At 43.5% G+C, this 13,952-nt stretch overlaps 1 protein-coding gene across 2 annotated transcripts in view; it reads left to right on the top strand.

Annotated features, from left to right (window-relative positions):
* Positions 1–13,952, top strand: part of eps15 (epidermal growth factor receptor pathway substrate 15) — a 341,920-nt gene that overhangs the window by 231,575 nt on the left and 96,393 nt on the right. For both annotated transcript variants that reach the window (XM_072510904.1, XM_072510905.1), the window contains exons 15-16: positions 4,021–4,218; positions 9,600–9,806. In XM_072510904.1, the coding sequence (XP_072367005.1) occupies positions 4,021–4,218; positions 9,600–9,806 (405 nt within the window). The remainder of the gene's footprint in view (positions 1–4,020; positions 4,219–9,599; positions 9,807–13,952) is intronic.

Raw genomic sequence — 13,952 nt, forward strand, 5'->3', positions numbered from 1 at the left:
TTTGCCCGTCTGCAACAAACAAATACAGTTCATGACCTTCTGCTTGCAAAATCCCTTATCAGCGAGCAACGCCATGGCCAAACTCCACGGGTGTCGCTGAGGATGGCCCAGCTCCAACAAAAGGTCCACATAACGTGGGGCATGATCTGATATAACGATCGCTGAGTACCTCGTCCCTCCTAACCCCGGGGAGTAGAGACCTACCCACCACCAAGAAATCAATCCGGGAGTAAACCCGATGGACGTGTGAAAAGAACAAAAACTCATCATCACTCGGATACCAAAGTTCCATGAACACCAACAAATCCTTTGCCACCCTGATGTAGTGAAGGACTTGGGACTTGACCTATCCAGCCTACGATATAAGGCACAATTGAAGTGTCCCCTCCGATAATTAACTGATGTGAGTCAAGATCGGGAATAGAAGCCAGCACCTTCTTAATGAATTCCGTGTCATCCCATGTTATCCAAACCACTGGCGTGCTCGCTAACACCCCATTAACAATCGTGTGCCCCCATCCTGAGAATGTTAGAATGTTAACCATAGGAAAGGCCACCCTCTTGTTAATCAGCACCATGGTCCTCATATCAAAACTTGAGTGATACAGTTGCGCCACCCATCCTTTCCACAGTCTTGTTTGATCTTGAACTCTCAAATGGGTCTGCTGTAGAAAAATTACATCAGCTTTCAAACTTTTCAAGTGGCAAACACCTGGGATCTTTTAACTGAGCCATTCAACCCCCTCACATTCCATGTAACCAACCAGACAGGAGGCCTCTGATAACCCCCCCCCCCCCCCACGCCCCCCACAGCCCTGGGATCAGCCATATTATTTCTCCACCCCCCCCCTCTGCCCCCATGAGGCAATCTGGCAGAACCCCAACTTGCGTCAGATCCAGGCCCTCCCAAAATGGCCACCATCACCCCGTCAAGCCAGTTCAAAAATAAAGGAACTGCCACCATCAGCAAACCACCCCTCTCAGCGCCACCCCCCACCCCCCCCAGACATCTGACAAAAAACCCAATAAGAACAACCCCCCACCCCAAATGAAACAGAAGCAAAAAACCTAAGCTCCTTTACCTTATAGAACAAAGGACCCCCCCCCAATAGGCCATCGCCCCTTCTCCGTTCCCATTAACTAGCTATACTGACCCCCACCCAGGGTTAAAGACAAAGTCTTTCAAACATTGAATCAACAATCAGCCCCCTACTGACTTTAATACCAAACATTATAGGAAGAAAAAAGAGAACATACTCCAATCCCCTCCCCCAAACAGCTCCAACAATACAACAAACAACCCAATTTTGCCCAGATACAACCCCCAACAATAAGCCCCATAACAACAGTGTCCTCCCCCATTTTGCAACAATCCAACACCCCCCCCAATCCGTTTCTCTTAATAAGGTCATTTGCTTCCTGCGGTGCATCAAAATAATATTCTCTGTCCTTGAGGTGACCTGAAGATGAGCCGGGTAGACTATCCCAAATCACGCGTTGCTCTTATAGAGTGCAGCTTTGGCCTTATTAAACGCAGCACGCCTTGTTGCTAGCTCTGCCCCAATGTCCTAATATATTCTGATAGCATGGTCCTCCCATCTTCCATCTCTGGTGGTCCTTCCTCCATTTCAGGACCAACTCCTTGTCAGGTACCTATGGAACCTGACCATCATCGCCCGTGGTGGCTCCCAATCTGTGCTTCTACCTGAACGATCAATGAGCCCGTTCCCATTCAGGAGGGGTCAGCAAGATCCCCTCCCCCCACCAACTTTCCAACCATGGCATTTTTACCTTCCAGGCCCTCCTGCAGCCAACAATTATTAAATTCTGCCGTCTGGAGAGATTCTCCAGATCATCGACCTTGGCCTTTAACACCTTCCACTAGCAACGCCATCACTGCCTCCAAAGAAACAATCCGATCGTTATGGTCAGTGAGCACCTCCTCCACCTTCCTGATCGTCACCCCCTGTACCTCTATCTGTTGATCCATCCTATGCAAGGATGCCCAAGTAGGTGCCATGGCCTCCTCAACAGCCGTTACCAGATCCTCAGAGACCGCTTTGTCGCTGCTTCTTAAATTCACTTGTTAAGAAGCCCACCAACATTTTGGTTGTCCACTGAGGGGACAATGGTGCCACAGAGACCTCTGCTATTTTTTCCACTTCTGAGGCTCCAGGACCTTCTGAATCTGACAAAGATCTCTTGCCTGACTTCTGCCTCGTATTGTAACGACAAGACATCACTCGCAAGAGGGGATCTTGGTCTATCATATTGCATCAATTTCTTCCCAAAAAGCACCCATTAACTGGGCAGGAAGGGCCAAAAAAACAAATTCCCCGGCGGGAGCCACCGGGGTGCGATTATTCACTCACAGTCACCACTGGAAGTCTGGCCTTGTTAGCTAAAACAAAGCCACACTATCACGTCACTGAGACCTGAGCTGTCTGAATTCCTTTAATTAATAAGCAGTTGGATTTAATTGTTTGACCTCCAAAGAGGACTGTAACTCCAGCCAAACAACTTGTTGATGTCTATGTCCAAGTACAATTTCCTGGCCCTCATCTACTGGAGCATTGGAATTAGTGCGATCAAAACTAACTCAACTCAATGTGCCTTTTCCCCTCATGGAAGTCCTCACTTCTGGAAAGACTGATCACCCTGTGACAGTCAACCACCCTACCCTCTGAAGAAACAATCCATTAGACTTTTGATTCTGGACTTACCAAACCCAGAACTTGTATTTTTATTGTGGTCTGGCCCTATACCCCTTTCCCTTATCCCTCTTTTATTTTATGAGTGCAAAAGGAACTGATGTTGCAAAACACCTTTCCCGCATTATGTGTATCTGTGTGTGAAATAAACCATCTTTTTGTCTGATCTTATCTCGAGTTTGCTGTGAGAGTTATTCATGGAGGATTGGAACACTCCAAATTTAAGGGATATGGAAAATATGCCACCCGTATAAAGGGGTGGGGGTCTCAAAAATTACAAAAAAGGGCAGTGGTTAGCACTGGGACAGCGGCGGTGAGGACCCGGTTTCAAATCCCGGCCCTGGGTCACTCCGTGTGGAGTTTGCACATTCTCCCCATGTCTGCGTGGACTTCACCCCCACAACCCAAAAGATGTGCTGGTTAGGTGGATTGGCTACACTAAATTGCTCCTTAATTGGAAAGAAAATAATTGGGTACTCTAAATTTGAAAAAAAAAAAATCAAAATATCACTTCTGTTTACAGCTGGGTATTGAGAGAAGAAATCAGGGCTGTTTAAATTAATCCCCCTCCTGTCTGTAACGTAAGTGGTGTTCAATGTGGGAAGACGTTTAGCCAGGCGAAGGAGAATGTGGTAGATGGTCCTCTGTTTGAAGAAGAAGCAGAGAACTCTCATTGTCTTGGTGGGGAATAGAGGTGTAGACAGAGTGGACGTCCATGGTGAAAAGCGAGAGTTAGGGCCAGGAAACTGGTAAAGTGATAGCGGGCATCGGAAGAGTCCTGTTCTTTAAGTGGGAAGTGACTGAACAAGGGGAGAAAAAGGACAAATGAGAAAGGAAGAAATCAGTTAATTGGAACATGAACAGGCTGAATTAATAGGTCTGTTTGTGGATTATGGAAAGGAGATAGACGTTGATGATTTGGGGACCATGAGGCTGGAGGCCATGAAAGAGAGATGTCCAAAAGGAGATTGAGTCAGCGACAGACCTGGAGATGATGATGACGGCTTGATGTTTGGCGGTGTGCTCATGGTCCTATCGAGTTCGGGGAACCTGTCTGAGAGTTGACATTTTGTCTCTGCAACATAGAGATTGTTTTGCCAGACAACAGCAGCACCACCCTTGCCAGCAAGTTGGGGCCCGAGAAAATGGAATGCAGCAAGGGAGACAAGTTAGAGTGAGTTTGGGGAACAAAAAAATTGAGACAATCAATGCCATGCTGGCAGTTCTCATTGAGAGAAGAAGGTAGGAGGTATATCTGTAGTATTTATTAGACTTGCATGTTCACATTTATTGTTTACTTTGGTTTCAGATCTCATCACTAAAGACTGAAATTTCAGAACAGGAGACTCAGATATTGTCTTGTGAGGAAGAACTCATCAAAGCGCAGGAGGAACTGAGCCGACTTCATCAGGAGACAACAGAGCTGCGAGAGCGTATGGCAGCTAGTCAAACCGAGTTGGAACCTGTGCAGGAATCTCTTCAGGCATCCCACCATGAAATTAACCAGGTAAATGGATTATTGCTTTTACACATCATACCCAATGATTTCATCACATCTGCAAGGTAGGGCTTTTTTCAATTATATTGAAGTTATTTTCTTTCTGCTGTAATATCAGATATGTTAGCAAAAATAATATACAGTGAGAATTTCATATAGTTCAATACGTTTACCCTTCATTGCTATATTTATAAGTCACCTTTCAAATTGACAATGTGTGAACTTTGAAGTTGGGTTGTTCCCTCATCATAAAACATCTAAATCATTGCTTACTTTAGCCATTAAAAATAGTTTTTCTTCTCAACATCAATTTGGGTGCTACATCCTTGGGTTTTTGTGCTAGATATTTTCTCTGGTTCGATATTGTTGACCACTCCCATCAGGGGACTTTATATCTCGTATGATCCGAAGTGCACCTTTCTTGCCCAAAATCTAGCTCAACAAAGGAAACATGGAAGTCTTTCTTTAGTTCATGCTCTAAAGTAGGAGTTGCTGTCAAGGACAGCGTTGATCGCCACACTTCATTGCCCTGAAAATGGGATGACGGACCTTTTTGAAAAGCTACAAATCTTGCAGAACGTTAAGCCCGAGTGGGAGTTCAAGTTATAAAATAGACGCAGTGAAATTTAAACTTGAATTCTCCGGATAATTAGGCACAGCTGTCGAATACAAGTCCTGTAGCATGAACACTGCATGCTTGTAAGCTTTTACACCAACGACTGGAATACATCACATGCCATCATGTAATTCTCCTCTTGTAGAAAAGCAAACTTAATATACATTCTATCAAACTAAGACTCAGGCTCTATATCAATTGTTGATTTAAACAAAACATGTAACAGAGAAAATAATCCATAAAGCAGTAAACCATACAGATTGCTACCCTTATATATAACGTAGTAAAGGTGCCACTCGCATTCAGTTCATATAAACTTTAAAACAGAAGCTTATTTTTTTATCCAGTGAAACATGAAGCAGTTTCACAATTGTTCTTGTTTCTCTTGTTGGCAAAATTCTAAATACATTTTCTACTGGATGCCAAAGATGAAAACAGACTTTAGTGGCACAAAGTCAACTTAGGTGGCCATTCCATATTCTTTGACGATATAGCGAAATAAAACGCAAGTGATAATTGTGTGGAACCTAATTAAATTAGGTTCATAGGCATTCATAGAATCCCGACAGTGCAGAAGGAGGCCGTACGGCCGATCGGGTCTGTACCAACCCTCCGATTGAGCACCCTACTTAGGTCCCCGTAACCCCATCAAAGTGTCATCACAGTTGTAATGTTGGTATGAGACATTAAACAAAGGACCCACCAGTTGATGGTCAGAAAATATTTCATGGTGTTTTTTGAAGAAGTGCAGCAAGGGCTTCTTGTGCTGTACCAATCAACGTGCAATTCTCAACTAAAAATATTGAAACAGATTAACTTATCATTCATCACATTGCTGTTTGTGGGGTCACATTGTGCATGATTTGAGTGTCACATTTCCTACAAAACAGCAAACACAACACTTCAAAAAGTAATTTATTGGTTGTAAAGTACTTTGTCATTTCATAATGAGTTGAGCAGTGCTGTAGAAATCAGTTCTTAAACAGGGCTGGTGCAAATACCCAACAAACTAGGCAGTCACCAGAATTTGGGGGTTGGCAATAAACTGAACTTCCCACAAGTGTCCACAAATGAATCTGAAACTCTGGAATTTTCTGAAGCAGCTCTTTCTCGACCCTGCCCAATCCCCACGCATGCTCATTAAACCTCCAGTGACAGCAAACCAATCCCCTCCATGCTTGCTGATCTACCAATCACAACCTCCCCTTCCCCTCTGGGCTCGCTGATTCGCCAATCACAACCTCCCCTTCCCCTTTGTGCTCACTCTATTCACCAATCAGAGCCTCTCGTTTCCCTCTGTGCTCATTGATCCAAACATTTCCTTCTGTTTCGTGCTGACTGATCCACCAATGATAGCTTCCCCTTTCCTGTTCTGCACCCACCCAGGTAATTTCTGACCCTTTGATCACAGTCATCCATTTCCTTCTGTATGCTCCCTGACCATCCAATCATAGCTTTCCTTTTTCTTTCCCCTCGCAAATGGTGCGGTAATCTGCCAATCTAGTGAGTGGTGCCAAGGGAACGGGAATTGTGGGAGGCTGAGACTGGAGTGCGGGGAGACCGCGATAACAGCTACTTATGAGTTAGACAGTTTTTAGCAGTTGTGTGAGTGGGGACTGAGTTTACTCTATTCATTTTGAAAAGTTAAGTGGTGGTGGGGGTGGCACAAGGCTGAAGGTTCACCTTCAGGATACCTTTTTTAAAAAAAAATGTATTTTATTGCAAACATGTATCAAAACAGGTTACAGCGAATAAACACCCTCGGAAACATACTTCCCAGCAATCAACTATACAGTCTGTACATACTTTTCCTCCTTTTCACCTCCCCGTGACGAACAACCCCTTAAACACGGTCACAAATATCCCCCACCTTTCCTCAAACCCCCATGAAGAGCCCTTTAACTCATACCTTATCTTCTCTAATCGCAGGAAGTCGTATAGGTCACCCAACCAAGCTGCTACCCCAGTGGCGATGCCAACCTCCACTCCAGCAGAATTCGCCTCCGTGCAATCAGAGAGGCAAAGACCATGACATCTGCCTTCCTCCTCTCCATGAGCTCCGGCTTTTCTGAAACTCCAATTACCGCCACCAAAGGGTCCGGGTCCACCTCCTCCACTATCCTGGCTAAGACCATGAACACTCCCACCCAGAATCTTCCCAATTTTTTGCAACCCGAAACATGTGCGCATGTGCTTGCCCCCGCCCACACCTCTCACACTCATATGCTACCCCCTGAAAGAACCCACTCATTCTTGCCAGAGTCATATGCACCCTGTGCACCACCTTAAACTGTATCAGGCTCATCCTTGTACAAGCGGAGGTCCCGTTTACCCTACGCAGTGCCTCACTCCATACTCCCTGATTGATCTTCCCTCCCAATTCTGCTTCCCATTTCTTCTTGATCTTCACCACCCGCTCCCCGAGCCACTTGTATATATATCCCCAATAGGGCAGCACGGTAGCATTGTGGTTAGCGCAATTGCTTCACAGCTCCAGGGTCCCAGGTTCGATTCCGGCTTGGGTCACTGTCTGTGCGGAGTCTGCACGTTCCCCCCGTGTTTGCGTGGGTTTCCTCCGGGTGCTCCGGTTTCCTCCCACAGTCAAAAGATGTGCGGGTTAGGCGGATTGGCCATGCTAAATTGCCCTTAGTGTCCAAAAAGGTTGCGTGGGGGTTACTGGGTTACGGGGATAGGGTAGATATATGGGCTTGAGTAGGGTGCTCTTTGTAAGGGCCGGTGCAGACTCGATGGGCCGAATGGCCTCCTTCTGCACTCTAAATTCTGTAAATTCTATGATAACTCTATGATAACTCTTCCCTCCCCTTCCACATCCGGAAGCAGTAGTCGCTCCAGCAGGGTGTATCCCGGCAACCTAGGGAATCCCCTCCAGACCTTTCGCACAAAGTCCCTAACCTGCAGACACCTGAATTCACTTCCCCATGGGCAGCTCTACCTTCTTGCCTTGGGTTCAATTCCGATATACTCTTGCACCTGCCCTGTATTTATGTATTACATCATTTGATTTTGAACCTTTGCATAGATCATTAATTGGTCTTATACCCTGTTTATTTACAATAAAAATAGTTATTTTCTGTTTTTGCTGCTGTATACTGAAACAAATGAAGCCCGATTTTATGGCGATACTCGCCTCATTGAAAATGATTGATATATCGATCAAAGGTTGCTCTGTCACTTTCTAATGTGTTGTTTCTAACAAGATAACTGATGAGTAAAAACTTCCCATATTCTATTATTCATAGCAGTTTATTGTTATTTTAGTTATTTAGATGGTAGGCTGCTTAGTGAATATCAGTTCTGAATGATATATATAATATTTTTGATTAAAAATGATTTTAAACTTGTACTAAACTTGTTGTCAGATCAAGTAATTAAAAGAATCAGTCTAAATCTCTCAAAATGCCTACTTTGTAGTATGGTTTGGACTAAAGAATGTTTAAAAAGCTCTGTTTTTGTCACATGGACATGACTTTGAAGTGTTTCTCGTTGGAAGGCAATTTCTCTTTGAGCACTAATATAATTCAAGTGAGTTGATGTCAGTCAGTATCAAATCAGTGCGACTGAGTAGCATAAATGGAATTTGAATGCTGTCATAAAGGATTTCTGTATAGTCTGGATGATTGGTTCACTCGATTTTGGGGCTGTTCAACCTATCTTCTGTTTTCAAGACATTTGAGTGATTATTATTACTCAATTCTTCTTAGATTGCAGTCTGATTAATTTTCTGGATGGCGTTAAGGGCTTTGTATACAAGTAACCCTGCCAAACCAGACCCAAGACCTGATCTGTCACTAAATGGAAAAGTCGTGGACATAACAGTCATCTGTGATGTTGACAAACCCCTATGCTAAATAGTACTATACAGGTGCATGCAGTTCTAACCTGGGTCATCATCTCTTTCTTTGGATAAACTCAACACTGACACCTTGAGTCCTATTGTGTGTCCCTTCATAAAGGCCAATTCATTGTGGGTGAGTTCCATAGTTTATTTTTGTGCTGCTGTTGATTACACAAAAAATACAAAAACAGACCCAGTTTATATGGAAGAGATGAATGAAACAATATATTTAATTCCTGTATTTTATATTCAGTAAATGATAACCCGTTCTTCAAAATCTTCACAGTGTGGTTATACACCGTACTGCAGGAACCGCTGACATGAGTTTGCATTTTACCCATTCTTCACACAAATTTTGATTTAGTTGCTATTTAAAACATTGCTGTTTCTGGCTTTGCAGACTTGAAAACCATCTGTGTAAAATCTGTTTCCTTTTTCTAGTGACGACTCTGTTCAACAATGTGCAGTTAAATAGAAAGTTTACATTTAAAGCTGTCCTCAAAAGAATTTATTTGTAGTGTAAATAGTTTAATGGACTCGCGTGTACTTAGCTACTTTTTAAAGCTGCTTGCTGATTAGAAAATTGACGTTTTTATTTCTTGGATTCAGTCCCATTTAATTTGTTCAGTGACTCTTGGTCAAAAACAGCTGGGAATGGTTTCCCGACATTTCTGCAAATTTTAAAGATCTAGATAACTCACTTGAGCTATGTTCAATTTCCATAATGATTCAATAATATTGGTATTTCGTCACAAAATAGTGTGTCTCTACTGCATGCATAAAATGATATATGCTTCATGCCCTTGGCCCCATTGCATTCATACTGCACTGCAGATAAGTTTGAATTTGAGTGCCTCATTGTCTGGCATTTACGTGTTTTAGGCCTGTCTTGTAATTATTTGAGTTTTGTATTCAAAGGCAAAATCCAAGCTGTCTGACCTACAAGAATCTGAGGAAAGCCTCAACAACCAGCCAAGTTGGCAGACTCTTATACAACCTGGTCTGGTCAATGGTGGTGCTGAGCATTGTGAGCTCAACAACAATGTCGATGAGTCTACTGACCACAAGGAAAATACAGAGAGGCAAAGCCCACTGGAGAAGGAAGTTATTATCACTGAGACATTGGTAAAACATTCAAATGCTACTGATTTCAAATATTTAAAATCATTTTTGATTCTAAATGTAAATTTCCACTGTCAATATTTCATCTGCTCTGAAGGCTACTGTAAATATATTTATTTGATTATTTTATGGGATGTGATCACTGCTGGCTAGACCAGCATTTGTTGCTCAACACTGAATTAACCTTGAGAAGGTGGTGGGGAGCCTCCTTCATGAACCACTGCAGTCTATCTGGTGTAGGTACACCCATGGTGTTGTTAGGAAGGGAGTTCCAGGATTCTGGCCCAGCGACAGTCAAGGAACAGCGATATAGTTCCAAGTCAGGATGGTGTGTGGCCTGGAGGGTAACGTGCAGATGGTGGTATTCACTTTATTCTGATCCATGGTCCTTCTGGGTGGTAGAGGTCGCAGCTTTGGAAGGAGCTGTGGTGAGTTGCTGCAGTGCATCTTGTATATGAAACATCCTGTTGCCACTGTGTGTCGATGTTGGAGGGAGTAAGTGTTTAATGTGGTGGGTGGGGTTCTGATCAACCAGGCTGCATTGTCCAGCATGTTGAGTTTCTTGAGTGTTGTTGGATTACATTCATCTGCACAAGTGAAGAATGTTCCATTGTACTCCTGACTTGTGCTTTGTAGATGGTGGGCAGTTTTTGAAAGTCAGGAGGTAAGTTGAATTCCCAACCTCTGATCTGTTCTTCTGGCCAAGGTATTTATTACGGCTGGCCCAGTTTAGTTTTTGGTCAATTGTAACTCTCAGGATGTTGATACTAGTGGACATGGTGATGGTAATGTTGTTGAACATCATGGGGAGATGGTTAGATTCTCTCTTGTTGGAGGTGGTCTTTGCCTGACACGTGTGTGGTGCAAATGTTACGTGCCACTTAGCAGCCCAAGCCTGAATGTTGACCAGATCTTGCTGTATATGGACACAAACTGCTTATCTGAGGGGTCATAAATGGTACTGAATATTGTGCAGTTATCAGTAAAGATCCCCACTTCTGACCCACTATTGACACAGGGAAGATCATTAATGAAGCAGCTGAAGATGGTTGGGCCTAGGACACTACCGTGACGACCTCCTGCAGCAATATCCTGGGGCTGAGATGATTGGCCTACAGCAACCATCTTACTTTGTGCTAGGTATGAGTCCAACCAGTGGAGAATTCCCATTAAACTCAAATTTTGCGAGAGCTTCTTGACGCCACACTTGGTCAAATGTGGCCTTGATGTCAAGGGAATTCAATCTACCACAGTCATAAGTTGGTGATACTGATGTTTAAGCATTGGTATATCAAGTAAAGTAATTGGACCAAGTGTTCAAGGATGTGAGTTCCAATTCTCTTCCCACACCTAGTGGTGCACTCAGGCAAATTTTTGTCTGTTTCCATAGCTAGTAATTCCGAGAACATGTCACTAGTTTGTCGCCAGGGGCTTATAACTTGAGGGACGCCAGTCCACATCAAGCGTGGCTGACCAGGAGTCTCTCCTGCTCTTATCTCCTGTCATTGGTGTAGATGGAAGGATTTTCAGGTTGACATCCAACCTGTTTGACTGTTATGAATGCACTTTCCTTGGCCATCAAGCCCTGGGGTGGGACCCGAATCTGGAGCTACTGGCTCAGAGGTAGCGATGCCACCCACTGCCACAAGACCAAGGATGTGAGTGTCTGTCCTCAATTCCTACATGGGCTGCACAGTGGTTAGCACTGCTGCCTCACAGTGCCGGGGACCCAGGTTCAGTTCTGGCTTTGGGTCGCTGACTCGGTGGAGTTTGTACGTTCTCCCTGTGTCTGCATGGGTTTCCTCTAGGTGCTCCGGTTTCCTTCCATAGTCCAAAGACAAAGGTTACGTGGCTTGACCATGCTAAATTAGTTCTTAGTGCTGTTCAGGTATGTGCAGGTTAGGTTATGGTGTTACGGGGATAGGGTGAGGTGGACGGGGGAGTGGATGTGGGTACAGTGCTCTTTCGAAGGATCGTTGCAAACTCAATGGGCCGAATGTCCTCCTTCTGCACTGTAGGGGATTCTATGTTGTATTCTATGTTGAATTCAACTTTTTAAGCAAAGTCATCAGGAAAAATTGTAGTTGAAGGCTCAATGCTTCACAACAAAGAAGGATCTCTCTGGCTGCCAGTTACAATCAGTCAAGCTCAGTAAATGACATTGGGGAACGTTACTCGCAATTTCTCTAGCTATGTTGCTCTCTATATCACTTTACATCAAGGAACTTAAGGCACCAAAAATGGGAGTGGAAAATTAGTGTCTGAATTTTGAAAGAAAGTTCTAGGGTGCAAATAGTTGCTGTGTGATCTACACCTGTTGCACAAAAATAATGCTGGCGTGTGGTGATCAGTTTGATTAATTTGTCTGACTTTCCTATGAACAGAAGCAGAATTATATGAACAGAAGCAGCATTTGGGTCAGGTAACCTAACCCTGCACAAATGTTGTTATTCTAGAAACTGGAGAACTGTTTCCAATTTTCCAATATTATATGCTGTCATGTGAGAGTACCTTTAAGAAATGGGTGTTTATCAAATAGCTGCAGTGATGTCAGAGTGTGGGTGGAGCTGGGCTGGCTGTCTTTCACTTTTGCTTTTGAGCAGGCAGCTACAGTGTGTTTTAGTTTAGTTTTCAGAGCTGGATAGCTGCAGGCAAAGCAAGCGGCTGTATATTGATCTCTCTCTGCAATCTGAAGACAGTCTCCAGATCATTTGAGGATTTCAAAGTAATACCTGTTTCTGTAGAGAATTTAAACCTGCTGTCTTTCTGTAAAAAGGGTATTTTGGTCTTAAGGCTGTTGTTAGGAAAGCTATGAAGGGTTACTTATAGAATATTGGATTATTGGTGTTGATAGTTGTTAAGATGTTTACTGAGAGTTTATAAAGTGTTAACTGGATTCATAAACATGGTTTTGTTTTAAAAGTACTTTAAATCTCTGTAAAGTAGGCCCTTGTGCTCCTCATAACCACAATCTATTAAACGTCGTGGGTCAGGTGAACTCCATGATACACTTTGGTGTTCTCTAAACCCTGGCCCATAACAATGCAAAACCAAGAAACAAAAGTTCCACAAGACCTGACTAATCATCATAAAAATGTAATTGTTCCTACTCTCTGCCTCGCTCCAGGAGTGCCTTCACTCTCAATCAGCCTACTGTGGCAGCAGGGGATGGGTTAAAGATCCATTGACATTTTTTAAAAATGTCAGTTGCTGAAACATCCAATCCATTGTAGCCATGCACTAACCCGCTCTGATAGGTAGGTGCTGTGTCCAATCAAGATTTGGTGACAGTGCTATAACTCTCCAGAAAGATGAGAGGAGAGGAAGGGCAAAGAAGGGAATCACATGGAATCTCGCTATGGTTTGCGAGATCCGTGTTGAAAACCGTGCAGGTGTTTCATTGAAATTAATAGGGTATATCCACTATTTGTCCAAGCCTTCAATGAAAGCAAACTGGATCCAAATGCTTACATATTATTAGTTATAATGATGAAATTGTGACTTTGACAGTATTAGTATGATGATTCAGACATTGAAATCAGCCCCATGTCCCATGAATGATGACAAGTAACCAAATGTTGAGTGAATATTTGACCTGACGTAGTGGAGTCTGGATGCTGAACTCCATTGAAACCTTAATTGGATTTATTAGTAACTACCGTATTTTTATGACCCCATTTTTGGACTCCTTGATCTTTCTTGGGTAACCCTTCAGCCTCCTCACTTCTAAAGAACAGGGCCCCAGCCAATTCAGTCTTTCTGATCATTACAATCTCTGTTCTAGTGTCATACTTGAACATTTTGCAACTTTTCCAGGGCCTCTCTAAGATTTTTGTAAAAGAGACCAGAACTGTGCACCATACTCTTTAAGTATGGTATAGCCAGGGACGGCACGGTGTTGCAGTGGCTAGCACTGCTGCCTCAGGGCACCGAGGACCCAGGTTCGATCCTGGCCCCCGGATCACTGTCCGTGTAGAGTTTGCACATTTTCCTCATGTCTGCGTGGGTCTCACCCCCACAACCCAAAAGATGTGCAGGGTAGGTGGATTGGCCATGCTAAATTGCCCCTTAATTGGAAAAAAAATTGTGCACTTTAATTTTTTTTAAAAGTATGGTTCAGCCAATGTATATAACATAACTTCACTGCTT

This window comes from Scyliorhinus torazame, chromosome 7, assembly GCF_047496885.1.
Source record: "Scyliorhinus torazame isolate Kashiwa2021f chromosome 7, sScyTor2.1, whole genome shotgun sequence".
Classification (NCBI taxonomy): domain Eukaryota; kingdom Metazoa; phylum Chordata; class Chondrichthyes; order Carcharhiniformes; family Scyliorhinidae; genus Scyliorhinus; species Scyliorhinus torazame.